General features: G+C 39.0%; 1 protein-coding gene across 12 annotated transcripts in view; it reads left to right on the top strand.

Annotated features, from left to right (window-relative positions):
* Positions 1–26,400, top strand: part of MAPK10 (mitogen-activated protein kinase 10) — a 415,330-nt gene that overhangs the window by 248,094 nt on the left and 140,836 nt on the right. For all 12 annotated transcript variants that reach the window (XM_069593214.1, XM_069593220.1, XM_069593211.1 and 9 more), the window contains one exon: positions 5,291–5,460. In XM_069593214.1, coding sequence (XP_069449315.1) covers positions 5,339–5,460 — 122 coding nt within the window. In that variant the 5' untranslated portion in view covers positions 5,291–5,338. The remainder of the gene's footprint in view (positions 1–5,290; positions 5,461–26,400) is intronic.

The raw sequence follows: 26,400 nt of genomic DNA, 5'->3' as shown, positions 1-26,400 counted from the left end.
TTTGAGTGGTGAGACCTCTTACATCTACTGTTCTTCAAAATAGTGGTTCTTGAAGTTTGTGAAGCTTGTTAGAAATACAAACTCTTGGTCTTGTCTTAGTCCCACTGAATCGGAAACTTTTCAGTGGGACTCAGCAGTCTGTTTTATAAGCTCCTCAGGAAGTTCTGATCTATATTAAAACATCAGAATCTCTGCCTTAATCTATTGGCCTTAAAGTCATACCTTTCCAATGGGCTTTCTGGGTGGTGCAGTGTTAAAGAATCTACCTGCCAATGCAGGAGACTCAGGGCATGTGGGCTTTATCCCTGGCACAGGAAGATCCCCTGGAGTAGGAAATGGCAATCCACTTCAGGATTCTTGCCTGAGAAATCCCGTGGATAGAGGAGCCTGGTGGGCTACAGTCCATGGAGTCACAAAGAGTCAAATATGACTGAACACGCACTCACGCCTTTCTAATATGAATTTCTGGTTCTTCCCTTCTTGGGTTCAAATCATCAATTCTGGGATATGAACCAAGAATATATTAAAATATACAACTGGTGAAAAATCTCTTCATCACTGATCATATTTTCTATAGTGTGCTTAATAGCATATTTTCATAGGCACATTTTTAAAGAAGAGTTTATATTTGACCTTTATAGTCATGACAAGAGAGACTGCATGGAAATTAAGGATGGAAAGTGTGTGTGTGTGTGTGTGTGTGTGTGTGTGTGTGAGTTCACAAACTTCACAATGATGATTTTCAATCTTATTGTAAGAAATTCTCTGAAATGGATAAAAAAGATCACTGGGTAATTTTTATTTTAGAAAATGTGTCAGGGCATTAGGTATTTCATTTGAGTAGCTTTTATTTGTTTCTTTCTGACAAGGAATACTTTTGTAGCTAAAATTTTTCTCTTAGTCTAAGCTCTTTGATTGTTTTAAACATTTTACCAAACTACCACTAAGTCCATTTATAGCTTCCCCTTTATGTGAAAAGTCCTGCTCCAGGCACGCACTGTGAAAAATTATAGGGTACTTCTCAGGTGGGTCAATTGCTGGGATGAAATGATATCCATTACACAGAACTTGGCCAGCTGGTGACCTGTCTGAGTACCAAGACTTTGTTAGTCCTTGAGTTTGGAGCAGTGGGTCTCTTTCAAATACTTGAATCTGAGATACAGGATAAATCCTTGTCCTAACTAGGCTTCTGGTTGCCAGTTTGTGTTTGCCATGGACAATGGAATTTGGCAATATGTAAAGACACAGAGTGTGTTCCTTGATGCAGATGCAGAAATATTATTTCTGCTGTGTAATAAGTGTTTCACTTTGCCAATAATCTCAGGCAGAGCTGTATGATCTGTATCACAGGCTTCAGGCAGTCCTTCACTCCAGGGTGTGATTCTAAATATCCATCAGAACACTTAGAGGGCTTATTAAAGCAAGATGTTGGACCTCAGAGTTCTGATTCAATAGGATTGGGGTGGGAGTGAGGCAGTCATAGTTCTAAACAAGCCTGCAGGTGATGCCAGTATGGATGCTCCAAGGAGCACACTGTGAGAATGATGTTCTAATGCTGCCTTTCTCAAAGTCAGATCCTCAAAGCAGAATCCCCTGGACTGCCTGCTAATCTCCCGACCCTCAGGACTATCGTGATGGCCTGAATTCAAATCTCTGAGGTGTTATTGTAGTGATTTGTATTTGATCAAGTGCCCCAGGTGGTCCAGACACACATTCACATCTGAGAACCAGTTAGAGGGGGAGGACTGGGAATAAGGTTAGCCAGAGAAAACCCAAATCAAGTCTTCTTTTCAACATAACCAATTTTAAACCATGGCTTGGCATTTGTGGTTGTTTTATATGTAGTAGTTGAATGAATTAATGGTAATGAATGTAAGGCAGGCAATTAGTCGCTACTCTGTTTGCTCCCAGCATCTTTTCTTTATTCTGCTCTAAGCTACATCATCCACATTTTAACTCCCTGCTTCTTTGACTGTCTTCATTTAGGCGGGGACTTTCTCTTTCTGTTCTGTCTCTAGTGTCACAGGTCTGGAACAAAAGGATCATTACATAGGATCACTACACACATAGAGTGCCATTGGAATAAGTGACATTCCAGAGGTGAAGAGAATACATGGGGGAAGAAGAAAATAGATTACTTAGGTTTGATGAGACTAGTGTATGCTAAGAATTTTGTGGGTGGTCAGAAATAGAATAGTAAAGAATGTAAATGACAAATGGCAAGTCAGGCATTTCTTCCCAAGTTAACCTTGATGGGGGGCGCTTCCCCTGTGGCTCGGTGATAAAGAATTCACGTGCCAATGCAGGAGACATAAGAGAGGCAGGTTTGATCCCTAGGTCGGGAAGATCCCCTGGAGGAGGGGATGGCAATCCGTGCCAGTATTCTCGCCTGGAGAGTCCCATGGACAGAGAAGCCTGGTGGGTTATGGTGCATAGGGTCACAAAGAGTCAGACATGACTGAAGTGAGGTAGCACGCATGTACAACCGTGACAGATGAAATTCGTTTGTTAGTCTAATTACGATTTATTTAACCTTTCCTAGTTGAGAGGAAAAATAACTTTATTAGGGTTACTTTGCCAATATGTAAAAAAAAAAAAAATCTAGAGTAAAAATAGATTATAGATGTGGAGAAGAGTTCCTGATACTGTGGTTGAAATAAAGGGTTGTCATAATGTCCTTGTTTCTGATATTGTCCACACCCATTGTCTAAATTATAAACTCTATTTAGTCTCCCGTGAATGGGCTTACAATGCTCTGATTAATAGTCTTGTTTAATTTTCTGTTCTGTGCTTCACAGACTACCTCCTGAATTTCAAACCTCTCATCACTGTATTTGTAAATGACTTGAATTTTCAGTCTCTGTCCGAACAACCTAGATTCCTAACATAGTCCACTCTGTTCTTTGAGCTCTGTGTGCATTGGTACTGGATTGTTTCTAGCACATGCATCCCAATCATAGACTGCTTCTGTCACGAGTATTCAGTCTCAAGTCTGTCTGCGGTCTTAATATTCTTGCACCAGATTCATGGATTTTGCCACCATGTCCGCACAGTCCCCACTGTATTCTCCTCATTTGCATCATTGATGCTGCTTGCCCCTCTTCCAATAGCACACTAGGGCAAATTAGTTTGTACTTCCATTTCAATTTTTTAATTAGAAATGAAATGCCAAAAATGTCTAAGGATATATGCAATGGAATATTACTCAGCCACAAAAAGGAATGCATTTGAGTCAGTTCTAGTGAGATGGAGGAACCTAGAGCCTGTTAAACAGAGTGAAGAAAGTCAGAAAGAGAAAAAACAAATTTGGTATATTAAGGCATATATATGGAATCTAGAAAAACGATACTGATGAACCTATTTACAAGGCAGGAATAGAGACACAGACATAGAGAACAGATTTTAGACTCAGCGGGGGAAGGAGAGGGTGGGACAAATTGAGAGGGTAGCATTGACATGTATGCATCACCATATGGAAAACAGATAACTAGTGGGACGTTTTGTACAGGAACAAGGAGCTCAACCCAGTGCTTGGTGAGAATTTAGAGGAGTGGGGTGGGGTGGGAGTTGGGGAGAGGTTCAAGAGGGAGGGGGCACATGTATTCTTACGGCTGATTCATGTTGATGTATGGCGGAAGTCAACACAATATTGTAAAGCAATTATGCTCCAATTTAAAAATATTTTTTAAATGTCTAGGGAAATGATTTTATTATCGACTAGAATTTCAGAGCCTGAGAAGGTTTAACTTTTCTTTCATATTATGTGAGAATTAGATTTTCTGAGGTCAGTGTAGAAACCATACAAAGACCTTTAGTTTAGATTCTGGGTTCAGAACATTAAAGCCAGTTTTGTTTTATTTTTCACTAGTTAAAACTTTGGCATGCTCAAAAATTATAAAGGACATAGAAAATTATTCACTGTGCGGGAATGTCCCATTCATTATGAGTGGGGAATGTCCCATTCATAGACCACTAGCGCTTGTTGATAAGCCACATCTCCTATTATTGTGGCAACCAAAACATGCCCACAGGTCTCCCAAATGCTGCTAAGGGTTGGCACCACCTCTAAAGAGAACCACTGGTTTAGATTGTTCAGTTGTCAAGTGCTGGAACTTGGAAGGAACCCATGGAGCATGTGTGTGCTCAAAACCTGAACAACATCAGCAAGAAGGAAATGAATGACTTTTTGGATAGGCATCCACCAATGTGTGCCGCAAGGAAAAGGATGGATAATATTCTGTAACGTCCCTTCTCACTAGAGAATCCAAACTACATAAAGTCATAGAAACCAGTGTAAGATCATTTATGCATAAACAATAATCATGGATAATGGATATTTACATTATATATTTATAAATCATGATTCAAAATAGCAATTTCGTCAATTGCTAAATATAATTAATAGAATTTCTCTTAATGATAAATGAAAGATATAACAATTGAGATACTTAAAATCTAAACTTGAAATAAATAAAAAAGCTGTCATGTGGTATTTTAGAACAGTGATAGTGACTAAAATCTCTCAATGCAGGACAGTAGCACTTTTGGTATTATTGAGAGCAAAAGAAGTCAACACTATTTAATTCAAATGTTCCAAATTAAAATTGTGCATTATTTTGTATCTCATTTCTTTCTGAGAAAAGGATGTATATACAACCTTTTTCTAAGGCAAATTAGCCCTCATTGCTCTTTTTCTAAAAATTTAGTTTATTTATTTGGCTGTGCCAGGTCTTAGCTGTGACATGTGAGATCTTTACTTGTGGGATGCCAACTCTTTGTTGCAGCATCTAAGAGTAGTTCCCTGACCAGGGGTTGAACCTGGACCCCCTGCATTGAGAGCACAGAGTCTTAGCCACTGGACCACTAGGAAAGACCTAAATACATTCTTTTATTCTTCTTCATATGGCTGTTACAACAGATGATCAGGGAGCATCTTTGAAGTATTAATATCTAACATAGTCCCTGGGGCCAGTATATGTTTGGTAGGTGTTTGCTGCATAAATAAATGGTTTCAGTGAAACATTTCAGAAAAGATGATGCAGATCTAAGAATATTTTATCATAAATAGTTTTAACATTGAAAACAAATTTTTCTTTGCACATTTCTAAGCTCTTTTACTCCAGATTATCATGTGTGGGCTAATAGATATTTTTTCCTGTGTGAAATGTGGGCTTATATAATGATCACAGATGACAAAGTATTAGTAATCACTGAAAGAACAGGCTTCTCTGCAGCTCATTGCCATTCTGGCTGTACACTTGTCTCATGTTTTCGTTGTTCTTTTCCACAGGGATTCGATAAACAAGTGGATGTGTCATATATTGCCAAACATTACAACATGAGCAAAAGCAAGGTTGACAACCAGTTCTATAGTGTGGAAGTGGGGGACTCAACGTTTACGGTTCTCAAACGCTACCAGAATCTAAAGCCTATTGGCTCTGGGGCTCAGGGAATAGTCTGGTAAGTACGATGGATTTAACTTCTATTTTTAGAGGGAACCAGCTGCAAACACACGTATACAAATAAATAGTACGACTTGAGATGGGAAATATCCATTCTACCAAAGAAAAATACGTTTATGAACATTATTAGAAATTTATTGACCCATTGGTTAACAATATGTACATCTTTGCTTGTGATTAGATTTTTCCTAGTTAAAATAAAAAATCCATTAGACAACAACCATAGAAGAACCAAGAAAACCAGAGTCTTTGCTAAAGCATTTCAAAAATCTTATTTGGATGTTCTCACAGCCAGAAAAGAGGAAATATGTGTTCAGATAACCAGAAAATAAAATTATCTACTCTGAAGAAGTATAAATGAGATCTCAAATGTTTCAGTGACTTTTAAAGTTTAATGTTCAAAATTCAGTTGCCTATTAGAAAAGAGGTATTTAAAAAATGTTTGTTGAGTATTTCCAAAATGGAAAGATTTTGGGCTCCTTGGTAACCATTCTTTTTGTGACATTTTGAGTGGCAAATTGAAATGATGACAAATCAGGATCTAACTTACTGATTATAAAACTCTTGCAAAAGTGATGATATCAGATTAGTAAGCATTTTTTTTATAGTTTTAACTTGTAATTTAGCAACCAAATATATTTAGTGTGAACTTCTTAGTGTAATGTTCAATTTTGTGGCTCGCAACTATAAGTAAAAAGTTAGGACAATGCATTATAAGTATACATGTATATTGATATTTATTTATAAGGGATATTTACTTATAACAATATATTTATTTGTTGTATAACATATTAGGGATATCTGTTTAAAAACACAAATATCCCTTTTAAGAGATGAGTAAGAGGAAGGTGAAAGAAACATTATTTTAAAATAGGTAGGTTTTTAAAAATAATTTTATGCATTTTATGATTTATTTTTGGCTGTGCTGGGTCTTTGTTGCTACGGAGGCTTTCCCCTCGTTGCGGCGAGTAGGGCTACTCTGTAGTAGTGGTGTGTGGCTCATTGTGTGGCTTGGTCTCGTTATGGAACATGTGCTCTAGAGCTTAGGCTCAGTAGTTGTGGCACACAGGCTTAGCTGCTCCACAGCATGTGGGATCTTCCTTAGTCAGGGATTGAAACTGTCTCTCCTGGATTGGCAGGAGGATTCTTTACCATAGAGCCACCAGGGAAGCTCTCGATTTTGTTTTAAAAATCCTTCTCCCCCTCTCGTTTGATATATGTATTTTTTTCATATTTCATAAGATGATCCTAAAATCTGATTCACTTCACTCTTTTAAAAATTCATTTTTTTTTAGTTTTTTATTTTTAAAATTTTAAAATCTTTAATTCTTACATGAGTTCCCAAACATGAACCCCCCTCCCACCTCCCTCCCCATAACATCTCTCTGGGTCATCCCCATGCACCAGCCCCAAGCATGCTGTATCCTGCGTCAGACATAGACTGGCGATTCAATTCTTACATGATAGTATACATGTTAGAATGCCATTCTCCCAAATCATCCCACCCTCTCCCTCTCCCTCTGAGTCCAAAAGTCCATTATACACATCTGTGTCTTTTTTCCTGTCTTGCAAAAAAATTCATTTTTAAGACTATTTTTAAGAGTAGCTTTAGATTCACAGCAAAATCAAGAGGATGATTCAGATATTTCCTATAAATCCCTAGCTCATACAGATGCATAGCATCCCCCGAATCAACATCCTTCACAAGAATGGTACATTTATTACAACTGATGAACCTACACTCACATGTCATAATCACCAAAGCCCATAGTTTGCAGCAGGGTTCACTCTTGGTGTCCTACGTGCTATGGCTTTGGATAGATGTAAAATGATATGTATCCATTTTTATGGTATCATATAGAGTATTTCCACTACCCTGCCAATCCAGTATACTCCACCTGTTTATTTCCCTCTATATCCTCAACCACTGGCAACAGTTGATCTTTCTACTGTTTTCATAGTTTGCCTTTTTCAGAATGTATAGTTGGAATCCAACAGAATATTGGATTGGCTATTCAGATTGTCTTCTTTCACTTAGTAATATACACTTAAGTTTATGCCACGTCTCATTTATTTTTAGCAGTGAATAATATTCTATTGTCTGGGTGTACCATAGTTTATGTATTCATTCACCTACTCTTAAGACATCTTGGTTGCTTTTGTTTTGGCAAATATAAGTAAAGCTGCCTTAAACATTTGTGTGCAGTTTTCATGTGGATATGTTTTAATCGTTCACTTCATGTTGACAACACATTTTAAGCTCACTCTCAACGCTTCAGTTCAGTTCAGTTCAGTCGCTCAGTCATGTCCGACTCTGCGACCCCATGAATCGCAGCACACCAGGCCTCCCTGTCCATCACCAGCTCCCGGAGTTCACTCAAACTCACGTCCATCGAGTCAGTGATGCCATCCAGCCATCTCATCCTCTGTCATCCCCTTCTTCTCCTGCCCCCAATCGCTCCCAGCATCAGAGTCTTTTCCAATGAGTCAACTCTTAGCATGAGGTGGCCAAAGTACTGGAGTTTCAGCTTTAGCATCATTCCTTCCAAAGAAATCCCAGGGCTGATCTCCTTCAGAATGGACTGGTTGGATCTCCTTGCAGTCCAAGGGACTCTCAAGAGTCTTCTCCAACACCACAGTTCAAAAGCATCAATTCTTCGGCACTCAGCCTTCTTCACAGTCCAACTCTCACATCCATACATGACCACTGGAAAAACCATAGCCTTGACTAGACGGACCTTTGTTGGCAAAGTAATGTCTCTGCTTTTGAATATGCTATCTAGGTTGGTCATAACTTTTCTTCCAAGGAGTAAGGGTCTTTTAATCTCAATGCTTAGTCAATGCAAATGGCAGAAGTGCCTGGCTGGTATACTACTAAATCATTTACTAGCACTTAAACTTCATTTATCAAATATATCAAAATTTTTATTGAAATTCACCCAGGGAATTTCAGTCTTTGCCAATGTCAATCAGTAGCTGTTTTTGCGATTTGAAGATGGAATATTTTAATATTTTAAAATAATGGGCCAAAACTTCATTGTGTAGATATTTTAAAAGTTAGGTAATTTTTTATTTTTAACATTTATTTATTATGGTGCAAGGTTCCAGGTCAACATCTTTGTGACACAAAATGTCACAGGTGGCACAGTGGTAAAGAATCACCTGCCAATGCAGGAGATATAAGAGATGTGGGTTTGATCCCTGAATCAGGAAGATTCCCTGGAAAAGCAAACAGCTCAGTATTCTTGCCTAGAAAGTCTCATGCACAGAGGCGCCTGGCAGGCCATTGTCCATGAGGTTACAAAGAGTTGGACACAACTGAGTGACTGAGCACACACACACACACACACAAGGTTGCAGGTGAACTTCTGTATCACACAAAACAATTTCAAAGTGTGGCAGACAGAATAATGTTCTTCAAATAATCCCCAGAATTCTTAGTATGTTATCTTATTTGGCAAAAGGAACTTTTGCCATATAACTTTAAGATGAATGGGGCGTTAAAATGAGGGGATTGATTATCCTAGAATATCAAGGTGGGACCATTGTAATCACATGAATTCTTAAAAATGGAAATGGAAGACAGAAGGATGGATAAGAGAGACGCAAGGAGAGAGAAGGGAATAGAGATTCAAAACATGACAGGGGCTTGCCTTGTTGCTGGTTTTGAAGTCAGAGGAAAAGTGTCATGAGACAAAGAGTAGGGCAGCTTCTGGAAGCTGGGAATAGCCCTCAGTTGCCAATTAGCAAGACAATGGAGATCACAGTGATACAACCATGAGGAACTGAAATTTGCCAGCAATACCCAAACGAACAAGGAAACAGATTGTTCTCCAGAAAGGAACTCAGCCAGCTGATGTCTTGACTTTATCCCTGAGGGACTCATGTAGGACCTCTGACCTGAAGAACTGTAAGATAATAAATTTATGTTCTTTGAGTAGCTAAGTTTGTGGTGATTTGTTGTGGCATTAACACTAATACATACTTTATAATATTCTACTATTAAGATGATTGCTAAAATCTCCTAAAAAGCAGACACACCGAACTATTATTTTCAAAGGAAGGAGTTCGGAGTGCCTTTGTCAACTGTCCCCAAACTGTGAAATTCCTTTTTTCCTTCCAAGTTGCGTCTTTTACCCTAGATTATATATGACCAATGTAAGGAAGATAAAATGTGCTTGGGAGAAACCAATATTAATTGTTCAGTTCAGTTCAGTCGCTTAGTTGTGTCTGACTCTTTGTGACCCCGTGAACCGCAGCATGCCAGGCCTCCCTGTCCATTACCAACTCCCAGAGTTTACCCAAACTCTTATCCATTGAGTCAGTGATGCCATCCAACCATCTCATCCTCTGTCATCCCCTTTTCCTCCTGCCTTCAATCTTTCCCAGCTTCAGGGTCTTTTCATATGAGTCAGCTTTTCACATCAGGTGGCCAAAATATTGTAGCTTCAGCTTCAACATCAGTCCTTCCAATGAACAGCCAGGACTGATCTCCTTTAGGATGGACTGGTTGGATCTTCTTGCAGTCCAAGGGACTCTCAAGAGTCTTCTCCAACACCACAGTTCAAAAGCATCAATTCTTCAGTGCTCAGCTTTCATTATAGTCCAACTCTCACATCCGTACATGACTACTGGAAAAACCATAGCTTTGACTAAATGGACCTTTGCTTGCAAAGCAATGTCTTTGCTTTTTAATATGCTGACTAGGTTGGTCATAACTTTCCTTCCAAGGAGTAAGAGTCTTTTAATTTCATGGCTGCAATCACCATCTGCAGTGATTTTGGACCCCCAAAATAAAGCTTGACACTGTTTCCCCATCTATTTGCCATGAAGTGATGGGACTGGATGCCATGATCTTAGCTTTTAGAATGTTGAGCTTTAAGCCAACTTTTTCACTCTCCTGTTTCACTTTCATCAAGAGGCTCTTTAGTTCTTCACTTTCTGCCATAAGGGCGGTGTCATCTGCATATCTGAGGTTATTGATATTTCTCTCGGCAATCTTGATTCCAGCTTGTGCTTCCTCCAGCCCAGTGTTTCTCATGATGTACTCTGCATATAAGTTAAATAATCAGGGTGACAAGATACAACCTTGATGTACTCCTTTTCCTATTTGGACCCAGTCTGTTGTTCCATGTCCAGTTCTAACTGTTGTTTCCTGAGCTGCATACAAGTTTCTCAAGAAGCAGGTCATGTGGTCTGGTATTCCCATCTCTTGCAGAACTTTCCACAGTTTATTAATTATTAGTAAGGCTTAATTTGGGCTTCCTTGTGGTTCAGCAGTAAAGAATCCGCTTGGAATGCAGGAGCCACAGGAGATGTGGGTTCAATCCCTGGGTCAGGAAGATCCTTTGGAGGCATTGTGGCAACCCACGGCAGTGTTCTTGCCTGGACAATCCCATGGACAGAGCATCCTGGTGGGTTATGGTCCATATGATTGCAGAGAGTCGGATACGACTAAAGCAACATAGCAGCACAAGGTTTAATTTATTTTCTAGATTACATGTTTATGGTTTCTCCTGCATTCTACTGTGTGGTTTGGATACCACTTGGAGAGTAGGAACCCCATTTAAGAGGTAACTGCATCTATGAAGAATTTTCAAAGTAAAATAGAAAATAAAACAGAAACAAAAATTCCTGTGAAGGAGGAGAAATAGCAGACGGAGAAAGCAGAATGATTCCTGGATACCTTTTTAAAATGGAAAGTTGTAGAACACGAGAAAATTTTCCCAAGACCCTCAGTTTGGATGCTCCAATCTTCATTGGTATCATTTCATTTTCTTTCAAATAAAACTACCACAAAAATCAGGAGTAGTATTAAGAGGAAGTTAATAGATTTTTAAAGATTGAAAAATAGACCCAAAGCACCATTTTGCTCAAGAAGTTAACAGATTGTCCCAGAAACATTTGAAAATCTATTAGAACTAGTACTCTTGCCTGGAAAATCCCATGGATGGAGGAGCCTGGTAAGCTGCAGTCCATGGGGTTGCTAACAGTTGGACATGACTGAGCGACTTCACTTTCACTTTTCACTTTCATGCATCGGAGAAGGAAATGGCAACCCACTCCACTATTCTTGCCTGGAGAATCCCGGGGATGGGGGAGCCTGGTGGGCTGCCATCTATGGGGTCGCACAGAGTCGGACACGACTGAAGCGACTTAGCAGCAGCAGCAGCAGCAGCTAGTTGCTAGTGTTAGTCACTCAGTCATGTCTAACTCTTTGCAACCCCATGGACTGTAGTCTACCAGGCTCCTCTGTCCATGGAATTCTCCAGGCAAGAATACTGGACTGGGTAGCCATACCCTTCTCCAGAAGATCTTCCCTACCCAGGGATTGAACCTGGGTCTGATACATTGCAGGCAGATTCTTTATCATCTGACCCACCTGGGAAGCCCTTTATAGGGTACATTGGGCCTCTGTTTCTCCTTGTACAGAAATGAAATCATACAAGGTCTTAAGTATAGTAATTGAAACAAATTTCAGTAAATAAAATGTCCTTGAGTACAATTTTTACTCCAGTAAAATCAGTAAAATTAATGATAGCTTTATCAGCAAACTTGTCAATAAAAGGACACCTGAATTCCAAAATTAATATTAGCCTTGGAATTTCCTGAGATTAGAGGAAAATAAGAGTAGCAAAGACGAAGATGAAGGGGCAGAAATGGGATAATGTATTCCTCTCCATCATCTTCCAGTACCGTTCTACCACATGCACAGACACGATCCCAGCACATTCCCTTCTATATACGTATAGAGTTGTCTCTTCCTTGTCCCTCTTCCTCAACCTAACTTTGAGTTATCTCTGTGTACTTATTATAATTTGGGTTTGTGATGTGCTATTTTTCTGGAAGATCTACTTTTGTATTAATTTGTCCTATCTACCTTCTTTATATTTAATTGTTTTTTCTGTTGTCTTTTGTCAATGGTGAATTCATCCACTTCTCTACACCAAAAACACATTTATTCCCAACATGCTTGCAAAATCCACACCTTTCCTCTGTTCATGAAAATTCAGATTTGCATATTTTGAATGTCCCACGTAGGGTTGCAAAGAGTCGGAAATGACTGAAGAGACTTAGCACACACACACATGCATGATCCTGAGTAGAGTAAGTGGGAGAAATTGGAAACTGGGAGTGTCTGGGGTCCCCAGAAGGAGGTGGAGGGCAGACAATGTGAAGCAGATGATTTATTTTATTTTATTTAGAGCAGGAATAAGACATGGAGGAACCAATTCCTCCTCCTCCAAATAGGAAATTAATCATCAAGTTTTTTTTTTTTATTTTGGCATACATCACTATAAAATTCTCTGTTTATGTATAAGAAGGATTTTGCTTTTCAAGTGAACTATTGATATATTAATACTTATGTCACAGAATCTCCATTCTCCTAACTTGTTTAAAATGGATTATCTTTTCTCCTGTTCTTGTTACCTTCAACTTTTTTTCTTATATGTTGTTTCCTCCCTTTGAATGGCTTCATTGCTTATTTACTATCAGGAAAATAAATAGGCAATAACTAAAGTATTTTCAAAAGGAACTCACCATTACCATGCTATTTTTCATTCACCATAGATAATAGACCAAATATATCATTATTTAGAATCATTAAATAAAATCTAATATAAAATCTTTAGAATAAATGAAAAATTTCTTTCTACCACTGAGGAAAATATATTATCCATTGAAACAAAAAGAAACTGATGACTTTCCTTCTCCAGGTGAACAAAGAAGTCTTCTGTGGCTTCCTAGGTGGGGAATCATAAAGTGATCTATAAAATGTGGTTTTAACAACAGTAGTCAGGAGCCAGATGAACAAATCATTTCAGAACATCTTTTCAATCATCAGAAGAGGATCTCATTAGCACTGTGTCTGCTACCAGCTCCAGAACAAAAACTGAACATAGGAAGAAATCAACAGCAGGGAGTTCATTATCTTCTCTTACTTCAGTTCTGCTGTTGCTTGTCAAACCCAGAAAACATTTCTATTTTCTCAGTTCTTTCTGCAAAGATGATTTAAAGTGACAGTGAAATGGTGGCAAAATTCAGGTCAGTCAAGTTCAGCAGAGAAGACTTGCCAAGTTTGATCTGCCCCTTAATCGAAAAGAATTGGTTATACAGTTTTAAATGACAGGAAGTATTTTAAATGACATTTTCTTTCCTTCTTGAGGTTGTTCTCTTTATTATCTGTGCATGTATGCTAGGTCACTTCAGTTGTGTCTGATTCTCTGTGACCCCATGGACTGTAACCCACCAGGCTCCTCTGTCCATGGAATTCTTCAGGCAAGAATACTGGAGTGGGTTGCCATTCCCTTCTCCAGGGGATCTTCCCAACTCGGACTGAACCCATACCTCCTGCATTGGCAGGCAGGTTCTTTATCACTAGTGCCACCTGGGAAGCCCCTCTTTATTATCTACATGTAATCAAATTGTAAGCAGTTCCAATGTAATTTTGCAAGATGATATGTTACAGGATATTTGTGTCACAGATGTAAGCTGAATGCTGAAAAAGTAGAGACTTATAGTGGCTTATTATAAAAAATGTGTACTTAGAAAATTAAATATTTATTATACACTGTGTATTAACTAAACTTTACCGAAATTCCAATTAGAACAGGAGAACATAGAGATAGAAGTAATTGTAGTCATAAGATGCCCTGGTAATAATGCAGTGGGTTAATCAATTTTAAATTAGATACATATCCATATGTGTATATACAAAATGAAGAACACTGGAGTGGGTTGCCATTTCCTTCTCCAATGCATGAAAGTGAAAAATGAAAGTGAAGTCGCTCAGTCGTGTCCGACTCTTAGCGACCCCATGGACTGCAGCCTACCAGGCTCCTCCGTCCATGGGATTTTCCAGGCAAGAGTACTGGAGTGGGGTGCCCTTGCCTTCTCCATATAACAAATACATAATTTATAACATATTGCATATGTATATGTTAATATAATTTACATAATTTACAAAAATGTAAAAAATCATTTCTGGTGATTGTCCTTCAATCAGAGGTCTATAGCAATAAGCTCCCGTGCAGATAAACAATCTAAGATTTAAGTTGCCAAACATGTTCAGCAGAACATCGTGTGTTCATGTGTTCTTATTTCATCACCTTCCTTTGATAAGTGGACACTGGTGAGTACAGTGAGCCTGCCTAGCAATGTCCCATCACCCTGGTCAGGTTACGGATCTGGGAGACGGTGAAGTACAGGGAAGCCTGGCGTGCTGCCGTCCACAAGATCACAAAGAGTTGGACACGACTGAGTGACTGAACTGAACGGAGACTGAAAAATTGTCTAGAATTCCTGTACTTGTGGCTTTTTAAATCTATTTAGGATGGGTGTGATCTACATGGAAGGAAAACAGGGATAGAAAACATTCTGTAAGAAACTCTGTGATACAGAAAACTAAGTCAGTTACGGCATTTTATCTCATGGGCCCATTCTTGGCTCAGCATCTGAAACTGTAGTTATATAATTTTGGTACCTGTATACAGATACATATGTGTTGGAACCTTGTTTACCCTCAAATAGGATTTAAAGTTATGAGGCCATACTATTGCACAGGAAGCCCTACTTAATGCAACATGGTGATCTGAGTGGGAAGGAAATCCAAAAAGTAGGAGATACGTGTATATGTTGGCTGATTCATTTTGCTATACTGTAGAAATTAACACAGCATTGTGAAGCAACTATACTCCAATAAAAATTAATTTAAAAAGAAAAAAAAGTGGTGGAAAAGATAGATGTGACTTAGTATCCATCTAACGTTTAGGGAAGATGGTTACCATATGCCTCAAAGTAGAATCTCCTTAAGGGTGATGATATAATAAGGCATACAACCTAAGTTGATTGAAGACCTCCCCTGTGCTTTAGTAGGGATAAAAGGAAAAGGGGTTTTCTTCATGGTTTTTTTTTTCTAATTGTGGAACATAGTTTGTTTAGGTGGTTTTCTTCATGGCTTTTTTAAATTGTGGAACACAGTTTGAATCTTTGCCATCCTATTTCCACATAGTACTTAATAATAACAATAATGAGTTGTATCCTCAGTGCTCAGCATGTCTAACTCTTTGTGACCGCATGGGCTGTGGTCCACCAGGCTCCTCTGTCCATGGAATTCTCCAGGCAAGAATACTGGAATGGGTTGTCATTTCCTCCTCCAGGAAGTCTTCCCAACCCAGGGACTGAATCTGTGCCTCCTGCATTGACAGGGGCTATCTGGGAAACCCGTAGTAAATAGAATTACTGTGGGTGGGCCAGAGCTCTCATCAAAAATCAAACCAAGACAACCAAGAACCAGCCCCCCTAAGAATTTCTGAATTTGTTCAAATGCTCAAAATAATTACTGATAATCATCAAATCACATTATTAGAGCATCGAAATCCTTGAATTTTCTTCAAATTATAGTAGTTTCTATGTGCTTTAAAAAGTGAGTTATGGAAAGTCTCCCCCTTTTGATGTTCATTTTTATTAAAAAAGATATTATTGGCTCACTGATGCTTTTAGCAGCTTTTCTCATCTTGATGATGAATTGGAGCTCTTTTATCTAGACTCTGATTTAATCACCCTTGAAATTATGGCACACATTTACAAAATGACTGGCAAAGGTTAAGGAATATCTGTAGATATACACCAAAATAAAGGAGTTGTAACCTTGTCAAGGTTAGACTGTATGATGGAAAGATATTCAATATATGTTTATTGCTGATTAAGATTGGGATGGAAGTTAAGTAAATTATCTGAATTCTATAAAATATTTGTATATTTAAATACTGTTGATTCAATTAAAGATTTTTTGTTGTTGTTGTTTGTGTGTGTATGTGCTCAGCCATGTCTGACTCCAACTCTTTGCAACCCCAGGGACTGTAGTCAACTAGGCTTCTCTGTCCATGGAATTTTCCAGGCAAGAATATTGGAGTGGGTTGCTATTTTCTCCTCCAGGGGATCTTCCCAACCCAGGGATCGAAGCCTCATTTCCTGCATCTCCTGCATTGCAGGTGGACTGTTTACTGCTGAGCCATCTAGGAAGCCCTACACATATTTTAAGATACCTCATATTATCATGCTCAGTCATTATAATTATAAATACACTTATACTTCAGAATAATTGAATTTCCCATTGTGCTTTATCAGTGATAGAATTTATCATTCAGTCTTTCAGAACTCATCTGTACTCAGCTGTGAAATGGAGACATTGGTATCTCAGAGGACTCAAACAGCATAAAACAAATTAGATATATGAGATTGCTTTATAAATCTGATGTTGTCATGAATTTTAGTAGATTTCAAGGAAGGTAGACAATGTTACTCTTCTATCAATGGAAAATTGCAGAAAGTCAACACATATAACCCAAGACGGCTGATTGTAACAGTTGCTTAGACTGTGCATATTGTTTGCATATTGTAGTTGAGAATATGGGATGCAAAAAATAACTTATGTAATGCTCCATAATGGAGTCAAGAAAAGCCTCTGAACCTTTTCATTCCTATCTTTCTATCTGAGTTTCAATTAACCAAGGATATTTACAATATTTACACAAATTTTAAATATTAGTTTTTAAATTTGCAACATGGTGACACAGAGTCAGCTAACCATCTTGAAGCACGGAATTTGGATAGAAATGTTTTATGGTAATTAGGTTGATGGTATGAAGTGAGACCATCCAGAGGGTGATCAGGCTTCCTGAATAACACAAAAGGGGCCTGATCAGTGGGTCCCAGATGATGGTTTTATTTTGCTTCTGGAAACATCACTTTTGATCCTGTAGTGCATTTTTCTTCTGAGAGTTCCTAATGAGCCATTATACTAAACAATGCAGCGTTACTCACACATTTCCATTTAGCCTCTGACTAGGAGACATGATTGCCTTCTGATCCACATCTGGAATATCAGCACACTTTTGTGTCCCTGTTATTTTCCATTATTTTTACATTTTAGATCCTTAATTGCAAACTTCTTTTTTATTTTTTAATTAAAAAATTTCCATTATAGTTTATTACAGGATACTGAATATCGTCTCCTGTGTGTAGTGGTTTTTTGTTTTTTGTTTTTTTTTTAATCACAACCTTCTTGGTATAAGGAGCATTGAGCTTCAAATATTGCCTTTTGTATTGGTAAGACAGTTGAGGTTGTGATGGTACAATACAACAGAATTAGACACTGTATTCTCCTGCTATATTTCAGTTTTTCTTGGCCTTGTTGCCTAGCATAAGCCCCAAATATTTACTTGCTCTATTACTCGACTAGTGATTAAGACTTATACACATTACCTTCTTTCCCTTCACTGAGAAAAGGTGGACTTTGAGAAACCATGGGTAGAGGAGTTTCGTAGCAGCATGCTTTTAGAGAAAACATTATACAAGTTCCATATTTCTGTGTGTTAACCATAAAGTACATGTGTCCATACTTGTAAATATATAATTGCCAGGGCAATAAATGATGGCATAGCTTGTATATAATCTTAAAACTATGTTTGATTTTGCAATGTGTTATGGATATTTATTCTGAATCCTGTCTTTCTTTAATAAACTTGCAATTAATTTATATCCCTGTTGTTAAAATGGACAGTGAGAGTTTGTAGCTGAGAAACATTTTTATTGGCAGAAGGGATAAGTAGTTATTTAAATTCCATAGATATTTATTCACTTATGCATGAATGAATCTTCTCTGTAAATCAGTTTTTGATATAAATGCTAATGTCCTATCAGGAGAACTATTAATAATAAACAAATGAACTATTTTTTTTCAGTTTCTACTTCAGTTCCAAAGATTAAGAGTTTAAGTGACACTAATTATTTCTTTTAGGATCTGTCTTCTAGGGCATCAATAGGTATTTTCATTGGAAAGCTAAAATTAGTTTATGGTTCATGTACTCCTTTGCTAGATACATTCTGATTGTTTGGATTAGAGGGCATTCACAGTTTTATATATAAACTATAACCTAAATATAAGTGAAAAAGTGAAGGGGCTCAGTCATGTCAGACTTTTTGTGACTCCATGAACTATTGCCTGCCAGGCTCCTCCAGCAAGGATTTTCCAGGCAAGAATACTGGAATGGGTTGCTATTTCCTTCTCCAGCGGATCTTCCAAACCCAGAGATCAAACCCCTGTCTCCTGCACTACATACGGACTCTTTGCTGTCTGAGCCACCAAGGAATCCCTAAAAGATTAATCTTGTATTATCTTGCATGTTCAGAAAGAAACATCATTCTTCACAGAAAGGAGACAATGTCTTCAGTTAAATTAAATTATGCTCAATATAGACGGGCTTCCCAGTTTGGCTCAGTGGTAAAGAATCTGCCTGCTACCAGGAGACACAGGTTTGATCCCTGGGTCAGGAGAATCAGCTGGGGAAGGAAAGACAATCCATTCCCATATTCTTGCCTGGAAAAGCTCATGGACAGAGGAGCCTGGTGTGCTGCAGTCCATGGGGTTGCAAGGAGTCAGACACAATTTAGAAGCTGAACAACAACAACAAATAACAGATGGCAATTGCTGTTCCTCAGATTTCATAGATTATGCTGAGTTATTGGTCTTAGAGATCTTTCCATTCTATCTGTAGATTAATATGACTTAAAAAAAAAAAGGAGAGCAGGTAGGTGTTATAAATTTGGTAACTAAAAATACTAAGGCTTCAAGGAGCTTTTTATAAAGCTCCGAGGGAAGATACTTGGCCCCCTCTCTTTTGCAGAGTCATGCTTCTGGCCCATTCCAGCATCCTATTCTGTTTATAGAGTTTGAGCTGTCTTGCTAATCACGGATTTGAATGTGGAAGCTGAGGACAAAGGAAGACATCTTTTAGAAGTTTGAGAGACAGCCCTGTCATTCCCTGGTTCCGCTCTCTGTTCCTGGACTCGTTAAATGTATTTGAAATACTTGACCTTGTCAAGCGACTTGCACTTTACGTGTCCAACATTTTGAATCCAGCACTGAACCACTGAATTTTAAGCTTCTCGATATGATGGGGTAGTCAGTCACCATCAGAGAGGGAATTTAGCCACTTCATATGACATGGGGCTTCTTTCGTTTAAAGACATGTACTTTAGAGACCTCTTAGCTATGCTCCTCTTTGTCTATGTTCACCTTTACTTTTTATCATTAAAAATGTTTTCCACAGAAGATTTCATACATCCGTTCATAAAATCAAGATTGTACTCCCAATCCAGAGAGCTACAATGCTGAATATATTTTAAACATTTTTTCACTGGGCTCACTTGGGACTGGAAAATATAGCTGGGGAAGGATGCCCTGCACAACTGCACACAGATGAGGGAAAAGTGTAGGGGCTGAAACCCAGGCTGCTCTTCACCGTCCCAGCAGTGTGCCCTGTGGGGGAGGTCCCCTGTACCCCAAGGAGTTGCCTGCTCCTTATTCACACACCACACCTGAGCTGCTATTGAATGAATGAACTTTGGATTTCAGGTGATCCATGAGAGAAACATTGAAAGACTGAGAGCAAGAGGGAAAAGAGGGAAAGATTGAGGGCAAGAGGAGAAGGAGGTGACAGAGGATGAGACGGTTGGATGGCATCATGGACTCAGTGGACATGAGTTTGAGCAAACTCTGGGAGGTAGTGAAGGTCAAGGAAGCCCGGCGTGCTGCAGTGCATTGCGTTGCAAAGCGTTGGGCATGACTCAACTACTGAACAGCAACAAATGAGAGAGGCTCAATTTACCTAGCAAAAATAGAAGTTGAAGAGTGAGTAGTATGTAGTGGAAATCTAGTAAATTTAGGAGGTGAAATAATTCCCTGGTGGGGAAATATAAGAAAATGGAGAGAAATAGGGAGCAGAGAGAAATTAAAAGTAAATTGTTGTTGCTCACTATGCTGTTCCTTCTCGTACCTTCTTTCTCTCCCTGTATGTCCTTTCAGATGTCAGTCTCTCAAGGTTTCCCTGTTCTCTGAGTCTGTCACCCTCCTGCTAGATTAACATTTTTCCTATTAAGTCTGGAGCCATGAAAATAATTTCAAAGACTGTATAGGAGGCTGTCTATTTTCTTCCCTCTCTGTCTCCTGCAGCTCTCTGTTTTCCAAACCCTCATCCTGGGCAGCCCCACAAGCTGTTTCCTCCTGCCAAAGCCTGAGCCCAGCTGGAGAAAACACATAATCACGCTGATTTCCTCCATTATAAGTTTATGAGCTTCATCCTCAGCTGGGCCCTTGATGCTGCTTAGCAATCCTTTTACTTACATGTCTCATCAGCCCCCTATCCCATTTCCCATGGTGACCCTTACCATCCTTTTATGACTGTTATTGCAAGCTCCTGGTTCCACTTCACCCACGCTATTCTTGGTGGAAGGCTTGCCTCCTACTTCCTGGAGAAAACAGATGGCCTCAGTCAGGCATGTGAGCTCTCAATTTCCCCTTCCACCTCCTAAGTCTGTCTGCAGTCTTCTCTCCCAATTTGTTCCTCTGTGAGGAGCTCTGGAGGTGGGCGCCCACCAGGGTTCTTAATTTCATTCCTTGCCTCTGGGGTCTGCCAGTAGTTCCCTGTCTCGCTTCAACTGTCTCTTCTCTAGTAGCTTCTTCTGCCCAGACCCTCGAAGACCTCCGACTTGATTCTCGGTAAAAAACGTTATTTAGAATGTGCCTAATTTCTGCCTCTTGACTCTCTTTTCGTCATCGTCAAACTTCTGGATAAAATATTCTACATTTAGGGACTCACATACTGTTTAAATTCTCATGCCACAGACAGCCCCAGTTCCAGTACCATCACACCCTCGGATGGAGTAGGATGCTATAGAGAAGGCTACTGTTGACCCCTAAATAGTTAATAAGCCACCGACTTCTTTTTCAGCCCTCGTTTCTTTACTTCTCTTTAATGTTTGGAAATAGTAAGTATTCATTTAATTCTTCTTGAGTGTTGTCTTACTTTGATTGTCAAACTGGGAATTTTCAAAATCTGCCCTTTGGAATAGGATGAACTGAGCAGCGCGTGAAGGGCAGCATGGTGGTTAAGAAAGTAGACTCGAGTCTGACCGCCTGATGGGGATCTTGGCTCAGTCTTACCCATGTGTGACCTCCATTACTTCATCTGAAGATGGGGACAGTAGAAATATGCATGTATAGGGTTGTTGTTAAAACAAGTTAAATTAGTGTTTGACTTTAGTAAGTAGCCAATACATGTTGGTTTTCATTAGTGTTGGCTGGTCTGGGTCATGGCCAGTTGCTAAGGGACTGGCTGGATGGAGAACTGTATTTGATAGCGTAATGCTCAGAAAGATAGGAAAAGAAAAATCAATCCAAAGTTCCCGAAGGCAGATTGGAATCAGGAGCCAGAGCAAAATGAGCAAAAAGGCAGGTACTAATTCTAAATCCTATGGAGAGGGAGATTCTAAAGGGGGAATGGAGGCAAATGCCAAAAACCGGTATGAAGCTGGATCAAAATGGGAGAAGTTTGGAAACAATGGAGTGAATCTCGGACAAGTGTCATGAATATTATTGGCTGGTGGGTGAGTGGTTGTGATGTTAAACTGGGTTGAAGCCAACTGTTTCCTGGTCCCTTCCTTCTCTAATGAAGAATTATCTATCTCTTTTATAAGTAATTTTTCTCTACTTTTCAAATATTTGTGTGCTTTAAATGTTCATCCAACCTTGGCTTTTCATTTCCTCTCAAAGTTCAATCCCTAATGTTTTCCACGTTTATATTGTTCTGGCTACCCCTTGTTTCTTTTTTATTGATAATGTATATTTAATAATCTACTTCAAATATACATTTTTATTGAGGTATGATTGTCATTAGTTTCAGGTATATAGCATAGTGATTCTATAGTTGTGTATATTTAGCAATGATCTTCACAATAAGTCTAGTTAATATCTGTCATCATTCATTGTTACAAAAATTTTTTTCTTGTGATGAGAACTTATAAGATCTACTCTCTTAGCAACTTTCAAATGTGCAATACAGTATTATTAATTATAGTTTAAAATGTGAGTCATCTATTCAGTGATCAGAGGAGCCAGGCTGGTGAAGGCTCTGTCATATTCGTCTTGTGGCCTCTAAGGTCTCCAGACAACAGCAGGGGATAAAGCACGGAATTACTCTTATTGCACAAGCCCAGAAGTGGTGTGTTTTCCTCTGTTTACAGTCCAGTGACCAGAGCTCAGTTACATGGCTGTTTAGGAGGCTGAAAATATCATCTAGCCATGTGCCCAAGAAGAGGAGGGGGACTAGGATTTGAAGTCTTTACCTTATTTTATTGTTTTTATTATTTTTTTAAAAAATATAAATATAGCTTAAACAACAGGTATATTATTGCTGGGTATATAGTTTCCAAGATTGATTAATTCAGAGGCCCAACAAATGTCATCAAGCACCCAACCTAGGTGCTTTCTGCCTTTTCCCTTTAGCATCCACAGAATGTAGGTTTTCATTCTCAGAGTTGTCCCTCATGGTCACAAGATGGCTGCCATAGCTCCATAAATTGTATCTGCAGATAATTTCATCTAAAGATAGAAAAAGGAACATTTCTCATCATGCCCCCTGCCTCCACCCTAAATGTCTATCACCCACCTGAATCCAACGTCAGTGCCTCTCTGATATGCTTCCACACCACTCCATGTTTCTTTGATCAAATCATCATCAGGCCGCATTTATGTTGTTTCTTTGTAGTGTTGTATTTCCCACTTGTTGTTTTCTCTTCTTCATCTCCTGTTCACTCCCCAGCTCACTGGAGTCCACTTCTGTGCACAGTGCTCTGTGGGAACTGCTTTTGCTAAGTTCCCAGTAACCAAATGACGAAGATGGCAAGTACTCGTGGGTCTCTTCCTCTTTGGTTTGGCACTTGCTACTTCATTTTGGCACTCTCTTATTAAAGGTTTATCTTTGAGTTTTTCAGCTTTACCTTCTCAATTCTTATGTGGATTCCTTTCCCCTAAAATTTGCTTGCAAAGAAGCACTCTTGAGTGTTCAATGCTTGCTTTACACAGATCAAGGGAAGAGTGTATTTTTAAATACAGGAAAGTCTGTGTACCCCATCTGATGGGAAATGCTGGATGCTGGAGAGTGAGCGTGTGGAGAGGAAGGTGGGTAGCAGAGAGACAAGTCTAGAGAAGTAAGAGAAGACAGAGACAGATGTAGAAACAGAAATAGTGAGAGAGAAACCAGCCACAGATGCACAAAAGGAAGAGTGAATATGGAGAGATGTGGGGGCACAAAGAGGTGCCTGAGAGACCTCCAGAGAACAGAGAGAGGCAGAGAGCCCGAGGATACCAGCAAGTGAAAACAAATCTGTTAGAGAACAATTTCTGAGGAAACAAGACGATGCTAATGGGATTAGCTTTAAACAGAGATAATAATTCCTCATGAAAGAGCGAAAGTGAGAAAAATGCTTTTTTCTTGCGTTTATAGAGAAGCGTCTTCGATATATTGTGTAACACTTCTTGCTTTACACATAACGTTGCTTTACTTTCAAATAGAGGTAGAGATCTGAATGGACAAAGAAGTCTTTTGACCATGCAGCTACATATGAAAAGGCAATTGAAAGAAAAAGTGGGACAAAAGAGAATAGCATTAGTCACAAAGCGGTTCTTATAAAATTGCCACTGACTCAATGGACATGAATCTGAGCAAACTCCAGGGGAGATAGTGAAGGACAGGGAAGCCTAGTGTGCTGCAGTCCATGGAGTAGCAAAGAGTAGGACACAACTTAGCGACCGGACAACTGTTTCTTTGCCCTTTGAGGAGGATGAAGCTTATCAGTTGAAGTGCTTTATGGTTAATAGCTTTTCTTTTGGTAAATAGGATAATAGGTAGGGAATGGAAACAGACTCTGCGACCATGTCCATGACTTACCTGATGATGTTCATAGATCTCTGCTTCTTTTACACCTCATTCTAAGTTTTTAACATCTATAGTAATTTATCTTGTCCTGAAAGCAAACAAGAAGTTTCTAGATCTGATGCAGAATATTGTTACTTATAGCAACAACTACATCGGTTACCCAAGTCCCCTTTCAGGGTTAAGCTATAAAAGCCAAATATTACCCTGGATATGCAGATGGGTTTTTGAAAACAAGAAGAAATTATGAATCTTAGAGTTTGTATAGGAAACGCGACACAGCTGCAGCCTCCTCCTCCTAAGACAGAGGGTGGGAAGTGGGGAGGGCAGGAGAAAGAGAGCGAGAGATCTAATGTCCCTAATATGAAGAATCTTCTCCAGGAAGAGAAAGGAAAAGTCTCTATTTAACAGTCCTTTGGAATGTAAAAGATGGTTCTGATTTTCACTTGCTTTGAAATAAAACACATTTTTCTTGGGAAGTCACTATTTATTTACTTTTTAATTTTCAAGGTCTGTGCTTGATCAAATTATTCCCTCCAAGTTCACATATTTCTTTAGCATCATGATTTGAGTTCCTTTTATCACCCACCTGAAGTTCCCTTCTTTTTGAATGACAGTTTTTAGATAAAAAGTAAAACACCAAAGGAATCTGGGTTTAAAATCTGCCTGAACTGGCACAGCATCATCCCCATATATATTAGCTGAGTGGCTGTTCATAGATTACTTACAATCTCTGATCCTTGTTTTCAGTGTCAGTAGAGGAGCATAAAAAGTGCCCAGCACAATCTTTGGGTGCATAGTAGATAGTTAATTCCTGAAATTCCATCCTTAACTATGGCAAAAAATTATGAGAAAGAAAACGAACTTCCTCTAAAAACTAAAGGAACTAGCCATATTTTTCTTTTTTCTCTCCCAGGAAAAGAAAAATCCTACAGCTGAATTTGAGAAAACAGTGATATTCAATGAAGTAACTAACAGTAGCACATATGTCATTTATCACGTTAATTGATTTTTTTGGTTGGAATCTTTAACAATTTTGAGAACTGAAACAGATGGAGAAACAACACTTCTAGCAGTATATTTCAGACTTGACCTATCCTTGGGTTTCAAAAGGGCAGGATTGGTAAGAGTCTCTGGAAGCAACTGATCTGCCAAATATGGACAGTTTATATTTATATTTGGGTCCGCCTATTGATGCTTCAAAACACTGACCTAATTAGGAGTGCTAAAACAAAAGGTAATCTAGCTATATTATCTGGGTCATCAGAAGGATGAAGTTTGTATTATTTTCTTGATAGCTTGCTTGCAACCCTTTCATAATTGAGTTTTGTTTTTTCCCATGGGACAATTAAATCCCAGCTGGCTAGCTTCCCTTTGTCCTTGTTCTGTGTCAGAAACTGCAATTGATTTAGAACGGAGTAAAAACTTATGAGCAAGAAGATCTGGATGACTAAATTCACTGCTACAGCTTTCTGATTTGAGGTCTGTCTTGGTCATCTCAGGCTGCTATTACAAAATACTGTAAACTGGCTGGCTTACAAACACCAGGAATTTATTCCCCACAGTTCTGGAGGCTGGAAGTCCAAGGTCAGTTTGTCTGCATTGGTGAGGGTTCAGTGTCTTATGAGACCCTGTTTCCTAGTTCACAGATGGCTCTCTCCTCAGTGTTATCACCTGATGAAAGAGGAAGCAAGGTCCCTCCAGACTCTTGGAAGGACACTAATCCCATTTATGAGGTCATCCCTCATGGTTTCACTGAATTGTCCTTACCTCCCAAAAATCTCACTTCTTAACATCATCACATTAGGGGGTAGGGTTTCAATGCATGGATTTGGGAGATACCAAACATTCAGTCATAGCAAGTCCATGGTGGATACACATGGATGTAATCCCCAATGAGTCAAACCCTTGTACAACCTTCCCCTCTTGGGAGCAGATGGAACCTGTGTCTTACGTCTAGTCACTGAAATATGACAATGGTGATAGATAGGATCATTGCTTCCTTGATTAGGTTGTAAGACAGTCTTAGGAGACTGAGTGAGATGTTTTCCTGCTGGCTTCGAAGGAGTGAGCCATTATCTGGTAAGTGGGTAATGAGCCTCTGACTTGGAGGTGGCATCTAGAAGCTGATAGGAGCCTCTGACTGACAGCTAGCAAGAAAG

This window comes from Ovis canadensis, chromosome 6, assembly GCF_042477335.2.
Source record: "Ovis canadensis isolate MfBH-ARS-UI-01 breed Bighorn chromosome 6, ARS-UI_OviCan_v2, whole genome shotgun sequence".
Taxonomy (NCBI): domain Eukaryota; kingdom Metazoa; phylum Chordata; class Mammalia; order Artiodactyla; family Bovidae; genus Ovis; species Ovis canadensis.
The sequence above is the reverse complement of the archived record's forward strand: the minus strand, read 5'-3'. Positions and strand labels throughout refer to the sequence as shown.